The sequence below is a fragment of the Amborella trichopoda genome, chromosome 8 (genome assembly GCF_054954075.1).
Source record: "Amborella trichopoda isolate Santa Cruz 75 chromosome 8, AtrichopodaSantaCruz75HAP2 v2.0, whole genome shotgun sequence".
NCBI classification, from domain to species: Eukaryota; Viridiplantae; Streptophyta; class Magnoliopsida; order Amborellales; family Amborellaceae; genus Amborella; species Amborella trichopoda.
This window is the reverse complement of record NC_142343.1, coordinates 6,694,728-6,715,769: the sequence shown is the minus strand read 5'-3', so window position 1 is coordinate 6,715,769 and position 21,042 is coordinate 6,694,728. Positions and strand designations below refer to the sequence as shown.

The 21,042-nt window shown below is 37.4% G+C and overlaps 1 protein-coding gene across 2 annotated transcripts; it reads left to right on the top strand.

Annotated features, from left to right (window-relative positions):
• Nucleotides 1-917: 917 nt before the first annotated feature.
• LOC18436203 (pumilio homolog 1) lies at nucleotides 918-21,042 on the top strand. 2 transcript variants are annotated; one of them, XR_016039752.1, is made up of 10 exons: nucleotides 918-1,906; nucleotides 4,826-6,294; nucleotides 6,403-6,544; nucleotides 6,624-6,731; nucleotides 9,240-9,452; nucleotides 9,534-9,644; nucleotides 16,211-16,291; nucleotides 18,305-18,499; nucleotides 20,209-20,383; nucleotides 20,538-21,042. XR_016039752.1 is itself a non-coding variant. In XM_006846225.4 (9 exons), the coding sequence occupies exons 1-9, from the start codon at nucleotides 1,298-1,300 to the stop codon at nucleotides 20,573-20,575; spliced, it is 3,060 nt and encodes a 1,019-aa protein (XP_006846288.1). In that variant the 5' UTR covers nucleotides 918-1,297; the 3' UTR covers nucleotides 20,576-21,042. The 2 variants fall into 2 exon arrangements, 1 of the variants encoding a protein (XP_006846288.1); XM_006846225.4 differs by lacking the exon at nucleotides 16,211-16,291.

Genomic DNA, 21,042 nt, shown 5'->3' with positions numbered 1-21,042 from the left:
ACACTTGAAAATAAAATGGTCCGGATAATGTAATACAATAATATACTATTTTAGGGCTTGAGATTAATTTGGTTTTTCAAATTAGTCAGTATCAAGATCAAGATATTGATTTCATGATTTTTCAGCAAATTTTTGAGGTACATTTTTACTTTTTATGGTAAAACCTAATCTTTTATAAACTCATCCCCACTAAAAAAGCTTGATTTCCTTATAAACTCAACCACTAGAAAATTTATGCTTGATTTCCTTATAAACTCATCCCCACTAGAAAGCTTGATTTCCTTAAGATGTAATATTTGATATATAAAAATAAATAGTGACAAGTTAAAAAAAACCAGGGGAAGTGCAGAGGCTCTAAACAATTAAATTAGAGCCTACTTCAAAAATTTCATTGATACTCAAATATTCTCAAATTGATCATTTCGATATCAAGATGCATGAACATGAAAAAAAAAATGGATTCAAGGTTTGGAATAATTTATTTTGTAACACATTTTTGAATCGTCAATTTTTTAAGATTTTTACACTATTTTTAAAGTTTTAAATTTAAAAATAAATTTTAAAAAATAATTTTAGGCTATCACAAAGATTTTCGACATTAAAACTACTAGTATAAACTAGGCTCTAATTTGATTATTTATAGCCTAACTAACCGCACCCTAAAAATAGTAGGTATAACCCGCAATATCACAAATTGGATTTCATAACAGACTCTTCACAAAGAGGGGGACGTATGCTGACGTGGCATTAAAGCGTGAGAAATATCTCTAATGAAAAAAGATTTTTAAATTAAGAGCCTAATATTAAAGCTTTTTTAATAGAAAAAAAACATAATTATTACATTTCCTAATCTTGCGGATGACTAAAACTTATCACTAATCAGACATTTATGGCGAAATAAAACCCTAAGGTTTCTTGAAAGAACCGAACCACCGGCTGAAAATCACAGCCGTCTATTTATTGACCGAACGGTCGATAGTGTGTCATTTCGTGCTTATCAACAGCATGCTCTCTTGTCTGATTTTTCCTTTCCATTCTCTCTCACACTGTAAGGCAGGCAGCCACTCTAATCCAGCTCCGAAAATGGCCGAAAAAACCATCGATTAATGGCGTTTTAGATGTCCAAATCAGGTTCCACAACCGAGATCGGATGAAATCTAATACCGTAGGCGGTGTTGCGGCTTGTTTTAGTGGTTTCCGGCTTGTTTAGTGGTTTGCCTGACTGGTTTTTCTTTTACTTCACTAATCTCCAATTTCTCTGTAAATACCAGCGATTCAGGTGTAAGTTTCTCAGAAAATGTTATCAGATGTTGGAATGAGGCCTGGATTAGTAGGAGAGGGCCTCAAAGGAAGCAACGATGGATCTTACAGTGAAGAATTAGGGTTTTTACTGAGAGAGCAAAGGCGTCACGAATCAGATGATCTGGAGAGGGAACTCAACCTTTACAGGAGTGGAAGCGCTCCACCAACTGTTGAAGGATCTTTAGCAGCAGTAGGAGGGCTCTTTGGCTCTACCCATGGCAGCTCAGATCGCACTGAGGAGGGTTTAAGGTCTGATCCCAACTATGCGGAGTACTACTTTTCGCATGTCAAGCTAAACCCGAGGCTTCCTCCTCCTCCTCTCTCTAAAGAGGATTGGAGGTTAGCTCAGCGATTGCAGGCATGGACACCTGGGTTTAGTGAGAGAAAGAAGGTAGGGAGAGAGGAAGGAACAGGAAGTAGGTCTCTGTTTTCTTTGCAACCCGGGTTTGATATTCAGAGAGAAGAAGGAGAAGTTAGGGTTTCACAGGGTGGGCTATCGAGACAAGCATCAGCTGAGTGGATGGAGAGGGGAGCTGATGGATTGATTGGATTGTCTGGATTGGATTTGGGAACAAAAAGGAATGGGCTTCCTGGTATATTTCAGGTGATTTTATTAGTGAATGAAGCTGTACTTGATTCATTCGCTGTTCTTCTTATTCTTTTACTTTGGTGAAACAATGTTTTAGAAACTTTCCATGGATTTCTGGAAGTGATTGGATTAGTTTGAGCGAATATGAGAGTTTGGATAATACAACGAGTCCCTTTTTTGGGTTGATGTGTGCATGTTTTAGCTTTCATGTTGATTTGAATTTCTGGATTGATAAAGAGAAACACTTAATATGATTGATGAGCGTGAATGTTTAAGCTTGAATGTTTTGGTATTTGTAGATATGTGTGTAATGCTTTAAGGGTTTGGGCTGATTGTTTGGATAGCTCGAATAGCTAAAAGTTTATATTTTGTTTAGTTTTCTTTATAAGGATTTGATCTTTTTTCTTTTTCTAGTTCAGGCAGCTTATGCCAAGGTTCAATCTTTATGTTTATCTTGGAAAGGTCTCATCTTGCTTTAGCTCAGTTAACTAACTCTGAACTTTGATCTTTTGGTATATTCTTCAAAGTTCTTGTCTAGATTTAGGAATTGGGCTTGGGCTTGAGTGATTGGCAGTTGATGTCAAGCAATGCTACATCTCAAGTTCGATCCCTACTACTGAACCACCCAAAAGAAAAAAGTTCTCATCTCGGGTGCATTGTAGTTCAGTTAGCTAACGCCAATGAAGTTTCTTGTGGTACAGTGTTCAAAGATCTCGTCTTATTTTTATTTTGATTCAGTTAGCCAGTGGTAAGGTTTGCTGATTAGGTATATTTATGAAAGCTCTCATCTTGTTCCTGTTCTAGTTCAGTTCGCCAACTCAAATGTATCGATATTTTAGGATGTTTTACAAAACTCTTTTTCCTTTCTAGTTCAGTTAGCTAATGCAAATATTTGATTTTTGTTTTATTTTTTAAAGCTTACATCTTTTCTTTGGTTTGTTTCATTGGCTAACAGAATGGTTTATCTTCAGTTTTATTTTTTAATGCTTTCGCTTTTTCTATGTTCCAGTTCAGTTAGAGAATGGAAAGTTTCAAATCTTAGGCTTATTTTTTAAAGCTCTTATATTTTTTTTATTCTAGTTCAGTTAGCCAATGCAAAGTGGTCGAGGTTTATTTTTCTAAGCTATCATCTTTGTTTGTTCTAGTTGAGTTCGCTAAGGCAAATATTCGATATTAAGGCTATTTTTAAAGTATTATTGTGAAAGTTTGACACAAATGTTTGATGCCATTCTATGCATTAAATGAGATTTTGGAAGTCGATGCCGATTTAAGAGTATCTTGCAGCGTAAAATTTTTTTACGACACAGAGATTTGAATAATTATTGCTTTCTAATATTATAGATATACATTTATTTCTTTATTTTTTAGCGATATGCATTTAATTCTTTCTTGTTTTGATTGAATGCATTTATTGCTTCTTTTCCTTGCAAAATGCAAAAAGTATGACTGTCTTGATTTGGTTTGCGCTTCTCTCAAAATGGGATCACGGATCGACCGAGTCCCACTTATGGAGTGTGGGATCCCATTCCTAGAGCGGGATCACCACGTATGTAAGGCGATCCCATTTACTTTCGTTTATTAAATAGTGGGAGCTCTTCAAGGACGCTTTCGTTGTTTTTGTTTTCTGTTAGCTGGATATGGAACTAGATGGTAGTTGACTTTTGATCCTTTTAGTAACACATTGTAACACGGCCCTTATGATTTATTTTGTCAGGAATGTTGGTCTCAAGGGTCACTCATCAGAATACAATAAATTATTGAGCTTTCTTCATCTGAATCTCTGTCCCTCTTGCGATGCATAATAACACAGCGTTTTTATTGAGTTATTTTACGGTATCTTGGTTCTTTTGGTTATATATCAGAAAATGACTATATTGAGTGATTTTTCTTAGGCTGGAAAGATGGTGTGTGCCCTCTGCTAGTTGTTATGACTTCATCTGGGATTTTTTTTTCTGTTTTTTGAGTCATTGCCCATTAAACCTGTTGGGCCCCTGCCCTGTGCCTAACACTAGTCATCTTTTTCCAGATATCACATTCTGTGTCCTCAAGGAGACAGTGCCATTTTCATAGCAATGTCGAGTCATCTTGCGTGAATGTCTCTCAAGAAGTTTATCGTCATATAACCTTATTATTTTTCCTTGAACATGTTCTCCAATGAGAACTAACTCTTCTTTTGTGTCTCATAGGTCTCATGTTCAATGGGTCCAAGTTTATTATAGTCAAAGAATTTAAGATTGTTGTGGTTTATTGGAGAGGATAAGGCTTGTGCATTATAGGTTCCAGCTCATATCATAGGGCTTGTCTTACTATTCTTTGATTTATATGTGGACCCTGTTTCTACAAAAAGCCAAATTAGCAATCAGCAACGAATATGAGCTCTAGGAGTAAATCATACTTGGGAATCAGAGTCTCTTGTTTTAGTAAATGGATTATAGTGTCTGATGTTATGTTTCTTTAAATCAAGGGGCGTGTACATATACATTGCATATAAAAAGGATAAAATAGAAATACTGCAAATATTTAAAGCAGACAACGTTGATCATTTAAAATTGTCTAAATACCTTTATTCTATTGTAATTTGCAAATATTTAAGGGAAGTTGATATTTGACTTATATTATCTCTAATGTAAAGGCCTAACCCCATGGTGATTTAGAATGGTGATTTAGAATGAACCAATGTATGACATAGAAAGAGACCTGTTAACTGTTGTGGCATTGTCCATATGCTTTCATTTATTGTGTTGTGTCATTAGCAATACAGCTGCTTTCCTTTTAAGGATAGTGTTGCATACATCTTTTAAATAATAAAGATGTATCATAGTATAAATTATGTTGGTGTTATGGTTCTATCGATATTTTCTGTTTTGGAAGTATGGTCACGATGAATTTTATGCTCTGAAATTAACTCTTGAGCTTGGTTACGTTTTCTTGCAGGAGGATGTCAGCCATCCAGCTCCAATCTCTGGGCACCTATCTCGTCCAGCAAGTCGTAATGCTTTTGATGAAGGTGTGGATCCAATAGGCTCTGAATTTGCACACTTACATCACGAGAATGGTCTACGTTCCGGTTCAGCTGCTATGCAAGGTCTATCTGGGGTTCATAACTCCTCTCATGGTTTTACTTCTCCTATTGGGTCATCTCTTCCAAGGAGCACGACTCCAGATCCTCAACATGTAGTGAGGTCTCCTAGCCCCTGCCTTCCACCTGTGGGTGAAAAGTATACCACTTCCGATAAGAAAACAATTCGAGTTTCGAACTCCTTCAATGGTGTTCCTTCTGGTATGGCTGACTCTACAGATCTGGCAAATGCTTTCTCAGGGATAAGTTTGTCGGACAATGGGTTGATAGATTCAGAAAACCACTTGCAACCACAGCTCCACAATGAGATCAGTGAGAATTTTCTCTTCGATAACATTAATCCCGGTGTTTCTCAATTGGGGAAACCATCATATAGTGATCTATGTAAAAGCAATGGAGTTCGATCTGAGCTGAATAAGACTATGCTAACTGCTGATGCTCAAGTTGATCTGCCCAAGCAATCTGCTTCCTCCAATAATTCATATTTACAAGCAGCCTCTGCATCTGCTGTTTCTCGTTCTGGGGGTTCGCCTACTTCATATCAGAATGTGGATGCTTCAAATGCAGCATTTGCAAATTATGGTTTGAGTGGGTATTCTGTGAACCCCACAGTGATGAACAACCATTTTGGTGCCAATAATATGTCGCCTTTGTTTGATAACATTTCTTTCTCTGCCTCTTTGGCAGGTCCTGGATTGGACTCTAGGTCAATGGGTGCTGGTCTGAATTCAGGAACAGGTCTTACAGGGAATAATGATTTGCAAAACCTGAACAGGATTCGGAACCAAACAGTTAATGGTCTTCAGGTTCCAGTCATGGACCCGCTGTATATACAGTATTTGCAAAGAACTGCTGAATATGCATCACAAGTGGCAGCTGGTCTCACTGATCCTTCATTAGAAAGGAATTACATGGGCAGTTCTTATGTAGATTTACTTGGGCTTCAAAAAGCTTACCTTGGGGCATTACTTGCTCAGCAAAAATCGCAATACAATATACCCTATTTTAATAAATCAGGTGGCTTGAATCATGGGTATTATGGGAATCCTGCTTTTGGTCTTGGCATGCCATATCCAGGGAGTCCATTAACAAGCCCTGTTCTTCCTAATTCTCCTGTGGGACCTGGAAGTCCCCCTATGAGGCAGAATGACCGGAGCCTTCGTTTTGCTTCAGGGATCAGAGGCTCGGGAGTTGTGGGTTCGTGGCATGCAGACAATGGTCCAAATTTAGAAGAAAATTTTGCATCCTCTCTTTTGGAAGAGTTTAAAACCAACAAGACCAAATGCGAACTTTCGGAGATTGCTGGTCATGTGGTTGAATTCAGGTGTGTGCAATTTGCAATTCTTCTGTCAATTTTATTCTCAAGCTTTGGTTGGTGGTTATTTTTCTCTAATTTTTTTAGCTTTCATAAATATTTTATCCTTTTGAGCAGTGCGGATCAGTATGGGAGTCGTTTCATTCAACAAAAACTTGAAACTGCCACAGTTGAAGAGAAAAATATGGTTTTTCAAGAAATTATTCCTCAAGCTCTATCTTTGATGACAGATGTTTTTGGGAACTATGTGATCCAGAAGGTAAGTCCCTGGGCTACTTTTGAATTGGTACACAAATTTTCTGGCACCATCCGTAAATGACATTTCTTTCTTGTTTCAGTTTTTTGAGCATGGTACTACAGCCCAAAGAAGAGAATTGGCCAACCAGCTTACCGGGCATGTCTTGGCCCTGAGTCTTCAAATGTATGGTTGCAGAGTGATTCAAAAGGTATGTACTCTTTAAAGATGTGAGGGAATTCATGAAACATTCATTGTAAGGAAGTTATGAATGTTCTCTAATTTCTGTTACCCTTGTAAGTGCTTGGAATCTCTGTCCTTTCCCCTTAAATCTTTTACAACCAATATTTCAATTAATATGGTGTTGTGATAGTAACATGTTAAAAAGCAATATGGTGTGGTGATAGGGAAGAAGTGATAATTTATCTGACTAATAATTGTATATGTCCAAAAAAAAATCATAATTGTACTCATTCAAAATTTTAATTATATATTTCGAAGGAGTAATTGAGATGTGGAGGGACTGACCTTTTCGATGTGTTAAAGAGATCCATGTATTCTATTACATCTACATGTGCTTTTATCGTTATCTTTTTTTTTCTTTTCTTTTTGTAACCTTAATAGTAACACTTGTCCTTATCTCTCTCCTTTCCCTGTCCCAACCCCCCCTGTTCTCCTTCTCCCCAGAACCCAACACGAGAGAGAGAGAGAGAGAGAGAGAGAGAGAGAGAGAGAGAGAGAGAGAGAGAGAGAGAGAGAGAGAGAGAGAGAGAGAGAGAGAGAGAGAGAGAGAGAGAGAGAGATGCTTTTAAATTACAGTTGACTTTGAGCCTATTTTCAGCTAAGTGTTTGGTGTACGAGATCAGAGCATATGAGAATTAGGTTACACGTACATCAACACAGTTACATGGGGTTCTTAAAGTGTTTCATCAACACAATGGTAGAAGAATATGTTTGAGTGATTAAGATATCTTTTACGCAATAAAAATGGTTAATTATTTAAAACGTTATGTGAGAAAAAATTATTGCATTATTATTTGTCCATTGTATTTATGTACCTATGCTACACATGGGCTCAAAAGAAATAGAGTAGACCATTCAAGGCCTGAAAGTACTCTCCTAAGATTTAAAAGATTCTCCATTGATGAAAATTGAAAAGATTTACTAGTCTAATCGTGAATTGGGAAATTAATGCAAATTTCCCTTATAATTTTTGGAATTGAAACAATACCCATCGTTTTAATTGTTTATGTGCATACCCATTTTTTCTCGTTTTTTTATACCCAAAATAACCCTACAGACCAATTAGGGCCCTCGTGCTCACTGCTCAAGAGCGTTACAACTCTAATAGAACTGTATCGTGACAGCTAGGCTTCCTTTGTGAGTGCGCTACGGTTCTAATTAAATATTATCACTCTCATGCCAATAAGTAAACCGCACAGCTTTGCCAAGGGTGAAGCACAGCTCTCGTCAATCTTAACTTCTTCGCCGGAGCTATTGGGTTGTTTTGGTTTCCCATGGTTTTCGTCATTTTTTCATTGTGCGCGTATTTCCAAAGAAGCTCCCAATTGACTGTCATAATGCATGGCGGGTATTTCCAAAGAAGCTCCCAATTGACTGTCATAATGCATGGGAATGCTGCATGAAAAATTTGACTAAGGATATTGCGTTGCACCACCATGATCATTCCCATTGTTCAAATACCGGATCTAAGGCATTTGACTTGTCATCTTACGTGTGAAAAAATTAGACATGCATGCTCACCATTATCGTTGGACGCCAGTCTATGACTGTGTGGTTGACATTTTTTTTTGAGAGAAAATTTTGAAATTTCCCCAAACATAGATTGTTTAGAGGATGAGAGCGCTATGGATCAAATCTATGGTTCTGTGAGAATCATAGTGCTCTCAAAAGTATAGTTGTTTATAGGGCAAGGGCACTACTGTTTGTAACACTCTAGAAATCCAAAGACCATCACCGCCCTAATAGGTCTGTAGTTTGGGTATTTTCGGTAAGGTCTGTAGCTTGGGTACTTTGGGAATGGAGAATTCAAGAAAAAATGGGTATGCACATAAAAATAACTTTTTTTTTTTTTTTAATTTCTACAATAATTACAGGTATTTGTGATAATTTCTCTACTAAAAATAGCCGGAGTCATTGTGGAGACTCCCTCTTAGGACCAATCTTATTAGCACTCTTTTTAATTGTTAAAAGTCCTTCCATTTTTGTGTAACTGTGAATTAATATTTAATATTTATAAGGTTTTTGTGTTACAATTTTAAAAAAAAAGTCCTTCCATTTTTGTGTAACATGGCTAGATGCCCTCGCACAATAAGAGGGTCTTCTACTTTTGAGTGTGACATTATAACCCTGAATTAATATTTAAAATTTATAAGGTTTGCGTGTATGTGTGTGTGTGTAACCGGAGTAGTATAGGCTTCAGTGGTCCTGGATATGGTCTGACCCTGGTTTCTCTTCTCCTTCAAGATGTGTTTACTTGTTAGCACACTAGAATCTAAATAGACATGTTGGTCACAATTGATTTTTAAGTCTATATTTTTTAGAGAGATTGATCTGCTTAGGGTGATTTTTAATAGCTGGATTCTTCTTAGCATAAATTTTCCATTCCATTTTTCTGAAGAAAATATTCCTAGTAGAACCATGTTGTTCAATATTATGGGACCATAGCTTATGCTCATGATTCGTATGGGTTATGTAGGCCATTGAGGTGGTTGATGTGGACCAGCAGACTAAAATGGTTCAAGAGCTTGATGGTCATGTCATGCGATGTGTACGTGATCAAAATGGGAACCATGTGATTCAAAAATGTATTGAATGCATCCCTCAAGATGCGATTCAGTTTATCATTTCATCCTTCTATGATCAAGTTGTTACATTATCCACTCATCCATATGGTTGCCGAGTCATCCAGGTATGGAATTTTTTTCTCTAGACATTTTATTTACTTTATTGTTGTTTTTTTATGCCTAATGGTATGCATTTCTTGTTGCAGAGGGTTCTTGAACACTGCAATGATGCCAAGACACAACAAATCATGATGGATGAGATTTTGCAATGTGTTTGCATGTTGGCACAAGACCAATATGGGAATTACGTTGTTCAGGTTTGTTATATTAAGCAGCCATATGTAATTTTTTAAAAATCATCCTTTGAGAGAGTCCGCAGGACACTTTGCAAGTCCATTTTATGTGATCCTTGATCAAATTGAGAGTCTCTTTCCATTAAAATGGAGTAATTGGTACCTTGTGGGCAACTCTGAGGCTCATGAGAACACTTCCGGTCACCTCCTTGGGAGTCGCATAATCCCAAGGAGCCCAAGACATGTTACACCATCGTCCAATTGACTCTCACAATGTATAACATGTACACTTGCTGGTCCAAGATTTGACATGTGAGCATCCATCTATTTGGCTTCAAGGATTTCAATGGAGGCTTATTAGTGTTTCAAAAAGTGCTGGTTGGCTCCTAGGTGGCTAGGGGCGTCTAGGCCACCCAGTGCGAGGCGAGCGCCCAGGGATGTGGACAGCCTAGGTTCAAAAAGGAGCAAGGGGTGTCGAGGATCCTGTTTTAGATCCAGATTTATAATCTAAACAAAAAACACCAAAAATGCCTCACCCGATGGGTATTTTTGCATCTAGGTGGCAGAGTCCCTCGGTCCTCTCCTAGGCATTTGAAACTTTGGGCTTTATTGACCTCAGCTTAGGGTAAGTATTGTGAGGATAGTTTGGTACTTTACCCCAAGTCCTTGAGGAGACGATATGTACTCTTATGTGTTGGGAACTTAGATGGATGGACAAGCCCCTTCTAATTATCAAGTCTCTAATCCTTTCATGGATGGGCATCAACCCAATCATTGCTAGAAAGTGCCAATGCAGAGGTCCATACTGGACTTACACCCATAGTGGAGGTCGTATGCGGTCAGTATGTGACTGATTAGCCACCCAAATGTCAACAAGCTTGGCGCATATGCAAGCTTTAGACTGGTCAAGTGAAAAATAGACCTTCAACCTTCTCAATATCTAGCAATTATAAAGTCTCTTTCCATAGTTGGAGACATATCCTCAATGCCATAAAATTGGCTCAAGGGTGAGTTTTTACCTTCTTGGAGAGTAGGAATATGTGCTTAAATTCTAAAAGAAAAAGAAAAAGAAAATGATTTATTTGAATCATCCGAAAATGGTAAGTCGATCCACATATTAACGTAAATATCCCTCTGTCTTATTTAAAAAGAGTCCCACCACATGTTTTCAATTTTACACGCAGGTTCTTTTTTCCATTCACCTCTCTTCCCCCCCTCCCCCCCACCCCCCCCCAAAAAAAAAGAAAAGAAAAGAAAAGGCACTTGGTTTTGGAAATCCTAGTTCCAAACGATTTGCTTATATGTTTTTTTAGTCTGATTTTGAACATGTCTAAAATCACCTCTTAAGAAAAGGGAGAATTTAGTGTGCTCCCATGTGAACTTAATTCATCCTAATTAAAAAAAAAACTTTGCCTTAGGTAAGAATTAATAGTGTGCTCCTAGAGGCACATATTGTAATTCAAGAAGTTAAAGAAAAAGTAAAAGGGTTGGCCGTTTAATTAGCCTATTTAAGTGGACTCCTCCAGGAGCACACTTTGCACCTGTTCACTCAAGAAAAATGTGAGTGTGTATATGAGTTATTTTTTTTTCTTTTTGAAAATTTGGTTCATGTTTGGAATCATCATCATCCTAGCCTTATCTACACGAATCCTGTTCTACCATTCTGCTTTATCAAGGCCCATACCTTTAGTCAGACCATAAATCACCATCTCTTCTCACTACTTCCATCAATATCCTTTGGGTTTTGCCCTTGCCCTTTTAAAGCCTTCCACTTGAACCAAACCACTCCTCTTAACCCGTGTTGCTTTATGGCGTTGCTGTATATGGCCTGCCCATCTATGTCTACGTTTCTTCATCTTATCGTCTATTGGAGCCGCCTATAAATTCCATCGGATGTATTCATTCTGAATTTTATCCTTTTTTGTTTTGCCACTCATCCATTTCAACATCTGCATCTTAGCTACATTCATTCTATAGAGATGTGGCTTATTGACCGTCGAATATTTTGTCCCATAAAACATGGTTGGTCTTATAGCTGTCCTATAATCTTCTCCTTCAGTTTCATTGATATGCGTCTATCACACAATTTCAGAAGCACATCACCACTTTGCCCACCCAGCTCTAATTCTATGTGGCATCTTCCTCAATCTCTATTCTCATGGATTATCGACCCTAGATATTGAAATTAATTTCTTTTAGGTACTTCTTGGCCATCAATTTTAACTACTACCGCATTCCTACTATTATATTAAACTTGCATTCATATATTGTCTTACAATGGCTGGTCTCATCAATCAAAACTATGTCATGTACTAACAACATACATCACGATACCTCATCCTATAGATGCCTAGTTCACTGGTCCATAACCACAACAAAGAGATATGGGCTCCATGCAGACCTTCTTTCACTAAAAAATTGCTTCTCTCCACTATTTATCCTTGCACTATTTAACGGATCACTCATGTTGATACATCCTCTAATGCCTCCCTTTTTTTCCAACAACCACCAAATTAATTCTTTAGGTGCCTATCATATGCTTTCTCTAAATCAATAAAGAACATTTGGAGGTCTTTTCTCTTCACCCTAGGCTTCTCAATCAATTGCATAAATAGGAAAATAGCATCAATTGTTGATCTCTCTGGTATAAATCCAAATTGATTTCTTGGATACACTCTATTCATGTCTTAGTCATTTCTCAATCACTCTCTTCCACGGCTTCATAGTGTTGCTCATAAGCTTAATACCTCAATAGTTCTTACAATTATCTGGTATTTTCTTTGTTCTCACCATCTTGTTCAACTACTTGGTCAAGCAAAATATGCCAATTTCTCCCATGCACTTACAAGCTCTATTGAGATATTATCTGGTCGTCAAGCCTTTCCTATTTTCATCTTTCTCAAAGCTTCTTTCACTTTAGATATCTTAATCCTACATATGTATCTATGATATCCGACTTCATTTATGTCAAAGGCTCCTCCTAATACTGTGATCTTATAGTGTTTGTCATTTAACAATCTTTAACTTTTCCACTTTTCGTTGACCTCGTCATCTTTTAACAAAACCCTATTATTTTCACTCTTAATGCATTTAACATGAGCTAGATCTGTGCGCTTCCGCTATCTCTTTTTTGCTAATTTTGATGGCATCTTTTTCACCTTCTCTTATCCCCCACTTGTCATATATATGTATATATATCATCATATGCCATAAGCTTAGGTTTATTGCTACTTTCTTAGCATTTTTTATTCTCCTAAGTTTTGATCATTTCTATTCCATTGCCAATCTTTATAGCATGATTGTTTTTTGCTAAATGTCTTTGACCCTCATCACTCCACCATCTAGTTCCAATATTTGAATGTCTTCTCCTTCTAGGTTCTCCTAAAACTTGTTTTGACACTTTCGTATTTCTATCACTCATCTCATTCCACGTAACAATAACTTCATCCTTAGAAACTTATTCCTAAATAAATTTATTTTCTCCCTTTTTAAATTCCACCACCTAGTTCATGGATACCTATTAAATTCAGTCCTCGTCGTTCATCTCTTTATGCAAACATCCGTAACCATGAACTTATGTTGCACGGTCAAACTCTCTAGTGGGATAACTTTACAGTCTTTACATGATGGTTAATCGGCCTTCTTAACTAGAAAGAAGTCTATATGGCTTATTAAATGTTCATATCTCTTTTTAGAGTAGGTTTTTGCTATTGCTAGGGCGTAAGCTGTAGCAAAATAAGAATAGCATTACCCAACTCATTTCTTTCCCTGCATGACTATTTAAGTCCTTCCCTTGAAAAAATCCTATCTCTTTTTGGTATTCCTTGGACTAGGCCATCCATGTCCTCCCAGAATTGTCTTTTAATTTTATCTAGTCTTACTTGTGGCGCATAGGTACTAATTATATGAATCATCTCCTCCCTTAATACAAGTTTAATTAATAAGAGCCTATTACCTACTCTCTTAGCATCGTTGTCATCATCATCCGAGCCTATTACCTACTCTCTTAGCATCTACTACTTATCCTTGAAATCTTTGTGTGCTATTATACCCATGACATTTCTATTATTATCCTTTTTTATATATTAAAGGTTAAATCTATCAATTTCCTTAGCTTTTACCTCGATCCACTTAGTTTCCTATAGGCAAGCTATGTTAAAGTTTCCCTCGTCTCATTGTATCCACTAACTTCATACTCCTTACATGTTAGAGTTCTTACATTTCATGTGGCTAAATGAATCCTATTATCTTGGATTAGCCTTTTTTATTCCTGTTCTTCCAAAATGGCACGGGAATCCTTGCCTACTTATCATTGCAATTGGATGTCGTTGTGTCTTGTCACTTCCAGGGGACACCCTAGTTAATCTATGCTCATTTCTCACAGCACCTGGATGCCAGTACAACACATTGCTTGCAAGAATAGCCTTAGCATGAGTATATAATATTGGTTAATGATTCATGAAAAGATGTGGCAATTATTTACCCTGGCTGCCGACCAAATATAACCCTCCTTCTTTCTCTAGGCTCAGGACCGACATGACCGACTTGGGACCGATCATGGCAGAGTTGGGATCAACTTTAAAATACTTAATGATTCGTCATCATCACCCAAGCTTTATGGCAATTATTTGGAGCTGGCTTATATAATCTTGTTTCTTTATTCTTCTCTATCATGAGCCACACTCTCAATAAGACCAAAAGCCGTCATATTTTATCTTACAACTTCTATCCATGTCCTTTTAGGCTTTCCCCTTGCCTTTTTAGAGCCTTCCACTTGTACTAAATCACACCTCCAAATCGGTGTTGTATTAGGTCTATGTTGCACATGGCCAGCCACCTAAGTCTACTTTCCCTCATCTTATCGCCTATTGCAGCCACTCCTAAGTTTCCTCGTATTCATTCCGAATTCTATTCTTTCTTGTCTTATTGCTCGTCCATCTCAACATCCTATCTCAGTTACACTCATCCTATGGATATGTTGTTTCTTGACCGCCCAACATTCCGTCCTTTAAAGAATGGCTGATCTTACAACTATCCTTTAGAAATTCCCCTTCTGTCTCAATGGTATGTGACAATCACCTAAAACTCAAGATGCGTACTTTTACTTCGCTTACCAGCACTAATTCTGTGTGTGATATCTTCCTCAATCTCACCATTCTCCTGAATTAGATATCGGAAATAATCTCTTTTAGGTATTTCTTGACCATTAATCTTACGGTGCGGTTTGTATAGAGCTGAGGCTCTAAACAGTCAAAGTGAAGCACACCTTCAAATAGTGTCGAGAGATGTGGTTTCAATATTGGAAATCTTTGTGATAACCTTAAAATATATTTTCATCTTTAATTATAAAATTTAAAGCTTAAAAAATAGTGTAGATCGAGTAGATCTATGAAAACTTGAAAGTCTTGAAAATTAACGGTAAAAAAATGTTACAAGATGCACTTTTACGAAAAACTCGAAATCCATTTTTTTCTCATCCCATGTATGTTGATGTCGAGATGATCAATTTGAAGATATTTGCGCATCAAAACAACCTCTTCAAGTGAAATTTTTGAGGTGGGCTCTAATTTGATTGTTTAGAGCCTAGGTTTTTCCTTAATCTTAACAACTTCCTCATTTTTACTCCTACTATTACTAAACTTGCATCCCATATATTCTTAATCTGGCTAATTTTTAGATTCTAGAACATCCATCCAACGTTCTAACTTTGCGTTGTCCTCGCCTCCAATCTCATCAATCAAAACTATGTCATCTGCGAATACATACACCACGGTACCTCGTCTTGTAGGTGCTTGTCGAACTTGTCCATAACCAAAACAAATGGATATGGGCTCAGCGTTGTCCCCTGATGTAGGCTCATGACCCCTGATGTAGGTCCATTGTCAATGAGAAGTCACTTGTCTCTCCGTTAGTTCTCTACACACTAATTAGCCCTCCCACGTACATATCTCTCACTATGTCTATATAACCTCTGGTGACTCTTTTCTTTTCCAACACCCACCATATTAAATCTTTAGGTACCCTATCGTATGCTTTCAATAAATAAATAAAGACCCTGTGGAGGTCTTTTTCCTTCGCCTTAAATTTATCAATCAATTGCATAAGTAGGAAAATGATTTTGATAGTTGACCTCCCTGACATAAAACAACTGATTTTTTTATAATGATCTTAAATGAATTAGATTTTCACTGTAATAAGCCATTTATTGAAGGAATAATGTTTACTGTGTGCTTCCTTGGGAGCATACTTTACCCCTCTTTCCTTAAGAGGTGATTTTAGATATTTCAGAACTTGATCCGAATCGGTCATTTTTGGGGAAAGAAAATGTAAATAATTGATTCAGAACTTGATGTTTTGAAGTGCTTTTTAACAAATTTTTTTTGTTGAAACATGAAATTCCTTGTTGAAAATTAAGCCAAGAAGGGAAACACCTAGTTTCGAAACTTTGTTCCATACGAGGCGTTTTGGGGAAAAATAGAAAAACACGAAAAAACTTACATGCGCTTAAAAATGAAACTATGTGGCACATTTTGTTAATACTGCAAAATAAAAAAATATTGATGTTAATTTCTGGTTTTTATTTTTCGTAGAAGAACAATGCAGGCTTGTAATCAACTTGAGAATTTTTACAAGTTACCGGGGTCTTGCAATTTAAGAAGTGACAAGTTCAAGTTGAGTTGCCCATTGTTTCATTTCATTTTGGTTTCTTTACTTTCATGTGGCGGTGATTAGTGAGTTTTATGGAATTTATGAATATGAAGATTGATTCATTGTTAACTGTCCTTAATCTGTAAATAATTTTCTTTGTCTTGGATGTTTGGTTGCTCACACCATATAGGGAATTTTGTTGAATTCATTGTGCAATTTGGTTGCACAATGATGTGCTTTGTCCTTAGAGATGGCAACTGATGATTTGATCACATTATATTTCTGTCATAGAGAGCTCAAGGGGTTTATTATCCTCCTTGCCTCGTACACGAGTGTCTTAAGTATAGTAAGTCAATTGCTTCTAATTTCGAATGACACATCCAAACATATCACTCACTCTCTCTAATCATTGTCATCCATACTCCACTTTCTACTATTCCATTCCTGTCCATCTCATTTTCTTCTAATCATTTTCATCCACCTCTCTTTCTACTATTCTCGTCTTGCTCTACCTATGATTTGTGTGTATTTTATTTGTTAAGTACCAAATGTGTCTTCCGCAACTTGTAAAGCTTTATGCACATGCTTTCTTGGATCAGTGCTTCCTTATGTCAATGATATGTGAGCTAGAAAAATTAAGAATCTGTGAATAAAATGCTATGGATTGTTCCTCCTGTTGTCGGGTTATGTGATAGTTTGTTGAATTTCTAATGACGCCTTCAGTATAATACCTTTTAAAGGTCTGACCCTACAAATAGCTGACTGTTGGGCAATGGAAGACAGTGTTTCTTACCAAGCTCACACGTGTTTCCACTTTTTGATGTATGTAAGGTCAGAACCTGGATTCCTACTTCCATAGGGCTGTTTACGATCTCCTCTTGGAAAAAAAAGGGTTGGAAAAAAAAATGTAAGTCAGAGGGGATTGGGCCCCTACCCGTTGGTGAGAATGGAGTCAGAGACTTCGTCATAAGGCTCGTTGATACTACTGCCAAGACCCGAGCCCATTCTGAGCGATCTTCTCTTGAGACAGTAATATCCTGCATTGGCACTTACAAAAGTAGCTTGTTGAACTCATTGTGTGTGCATACTGTACTTCTATGCCATGCATGGGCTGGCCAATTCTATGTATGTGCAAGCTTATGCGTGTCTTCTTTTGTGTCTGCCCTGAAACTGTGGTTTATAAGGAGTTGCCTTCTGTGAATGGCTCACATCCTGGAAATGCCAAGTCTGTTGAAAAATATCTTTACTTCTATATTCTTTTTATATGAGCCTGGTTACATATGTGAGAGGCTATGTTGTCATTTGCATGTATCAATTAATTTGATGATTTAATCAAGTTTCTCCTTGAATTAATATGTTGGATTTGGAGAGTTCTCTTGCTTTGTGACGTTTGTTACCACATGATGTCACTCTCTGTTAAAGAAGCAATGTGATAGCAAAATTTTATTAAATAGTTTTTTTTTATTTTAATTTTTTTTAATTTGCATTGATTATATGGTAATTTGGTCAATTGTCATTTACTCTATATGGGTGTTTGATTGTGACAATTGGGATTATGCATTGTTATTACGTGGTATGATGGTGGTGGTGGTAATGACGGTGCAAAGGTGGTGGTATAGTCTGCCAGTGGCGGTGGTGGCGATCCGATGGAAGTGGTGGTCATGGCGGTGGTGGCGATCCGATGGAAGTGGTGGTGGCGACGAGGGAGATAGGAAAATTTTTGCAAAACAACTTTTAGTAGTTCTACAAAAAATTCAATTTGGGAGCTCAATTACAATTTCAAATTAATTCATATTTGTGAATCAAACATCCCTTGAGGTCAAACTGCTGGTGTGAAATTCTCAAATAGGTCCAAATTACAATATGACCAGGAAATCAAGCAGTGCCTAAGTAATAGTTTTCCTTTGTTATGGAGAAGAATCACTCAGTTTGTTCCTCCCTTCTATCTACTGTGCCTTAATTTGGTAGTATTTTAATTTATGATTGGCTTGACCTGATGCGTATTTTGATATCGGTCTCACTTGGACTGTTAACAGCATGTCCTGGAACATGGGAAGCCACATGAGCGCTCTGCTATAATAAAAAAGCTGGCTGGCCAGATAGTTCATATGAGTCAGCAGAAGTTTGCTTCAAACGTTGTTGAGAAGTGTTTAATCTTTGGTGGTCCTGCAGAACGCCAGCTACTGGTTAATGAAATGCTTGGTACAACCGATGAAAATGAGCCTTTGCAGGTGTGTCTGGTCGTATGTATCTCAATTGTAGTATATCTTTTTGTAGTTTCATTGATGGTCTATCCACTAGTTGCATTGATTATCGTGATCTTTTTTTTTTTTTAACATTTGGATGTGCTGTTATCCACTGAATGTTATGATACCGAATAGAATAGTCCTAATCTGTATAGGATTTTTTCTTTAAGCACATACTGTAGGACTGGTTCTTGGTTCAAAATCGTAAAAGCATGCCCTCACATGTGCATTAGATTTATGTTTCACTAGCTCTTGGAGGCTAGTGAACTTTGGGTGTCTGAAGGGAACTTGCTGGGATATTGTGCCCCCCTAATGGGTCTTCCTTATTTTACAAAAATACTTTTATCTACATTTTTTACTCAAGAAATAAATTTATTTGCTTATTAAAATAAAGATTGCTAATGTTTTTCCCCTCTGGCCATTGGATGTGGTAATGCCAACTAGAAATGGTTTTATGAACATGCAATTTTACATAGGATTAATTTTTTATCAATAGTCATATGGTGTAATTTTTTTTAGTAGTAATAAGCATATTCTGCTTATCAGATTGATATTGTTACAATGGTACAAACACCCTGCAGACCGTTTTTTGCACATCCCCGTGGTTTGATGCCACATTGGACACTCAAAACAAGTCCCTAAGAATCAACACATGACTGAATCTGATTCTGAGCACCTAACAACTAGAGTGCAACCATCCAAAATTCAAATTTTATTTCCGTCTAAAGTCCCTAGAGATGCAGAAGATCATTGGCTGAGGTTCCCTTCTTAAGTCTTTGGTGATGTTCACTGAAATCTCGTCTCCTCTCTGATGCCATTTGCCTAATACTGTCAGTTGCGTCATTGACACCTGTTACCAAATGTCCTGGCTACACAGACCCCTTTGATTGTCCTCTCACGTAACCAGGTGAAGTTTATGCCTTCCATTTTTGGCTCCCATAGGCATCCCTCTAGAAGATTACAAGCTTCTTTGCCTTCCCTCCATGCATTGGAGCAAGGGAAAACATCTTCAAATGCTGAAATTGCTCCCATAACAGCCTTCAATTCGGCCCAGGTGTAGGAGGGCTTGAGATCAACTAGGTCAATTATCAGGTTACGCAATGAAATCTAGGCATTGCTGTACACAATGCGTTCATGCAAAATATGGGAGCCCCAAAGAGCATGTCAGAGAGAGAGAGAGAGAGAGATAGACAGAGAGACAGAGAGAGACAGAGAGAATGATTGCAATTTAGATCGAACTGAAATCACCTTCTTGATCTCTTGTTACCCTTTCAAGTGGCTAGGGCAATCCCTATAAAGTGGGGATCGGAGGGCCAACGTGAGATTCCAGGGTGGGATTGCCACCTAAGTTCGGGATTTCCAGTAACTATTGTTCTGACAATAGGGATCCCTAAGGTTAGTTTAACGCAGAACCTTAGCGAACTGCATAAAGTGCTGTATGTTGGCTTATTTGATTTTAGTTTCAAAACTCATGTAACACTAGTGGTGCATTTTTTCACTAAACTTCGACTGTAATCATTTTTTCCAATAAATACTTACTTGATTGGTGAAAAATGGTTTTTCATGACATTACTTTAATGAGAAATGGAACTACCAATGTGGGGGATAAATTGCCCAATGACTCATGGTGAAATGCCATGTTCCGTGGTTAAATCAATGTCTTTCTAACCCTGGAATTTGTATGCGACTTACAGGCGATGATGAAAGACCAATTTGCCAACTATGTTGTACAGAAGGTCCTGGAGACTTGTGAGGACCAACAACGTGAACTGATCCTTTCCCGAATTAAGGTGCATTTGAATGCTTTGAAGAAGTATACATACGGAAAACATATTGTTGCACGTGTAGAGAAACTTGTTGCTGCTGGAGGTTAGTGTAATCTCTCTCTCTCTCTCTCTCTCTACAGTGGCATTCTTAACCTTTTGTTGCTTTTGATCAATAACTTACATTGTTTTGTGACTTTTTGGGGTATCTCAACTATTTGATGAAACTGCAATTTATGTTGGCCATCGTATGGTTGCAGAAAGGCGCATTGGAATACAGTCTTCATACCTGTCCTAAATTGCATGGACATGTAATTGTACAGCTAACAGCGCTTAGTGTGAGCTCTCTCTCTCTATCTCTCTCTCTCTCTCTTTCTCTCGGCACAGGTACAAGCTGGATGGAAATAAATTTATTGTTTGTACCAGAAAAATGTACATTGTGTAGTTTGTAACGAGAATGTTAGTGTGGGGCACAGGCTGAGGCTCAGATGGTGAATAGCTGATATCCCTTAACAAAGGGATTTGCAGTGGAGATAAAAGAGTGTATAAGTTTTTAGAGCTGTAAAAAGAGAAAAAAGTAGTAAGTTGGTAACGTGACTGTACAAATTTCGCCGTGTGGAGAGGCTGTTGTCTTTTAGGTGAGGTGAGAAATTTTCCCCCTTCGGATAATTTATTTTTCTTAATGGCCTGGGCGAGTTGAGCCCAATGTCTGTAAAAGACATGTTATTTCAGTTGGGACCAAATATATCTTTTTAAGTTCATAAA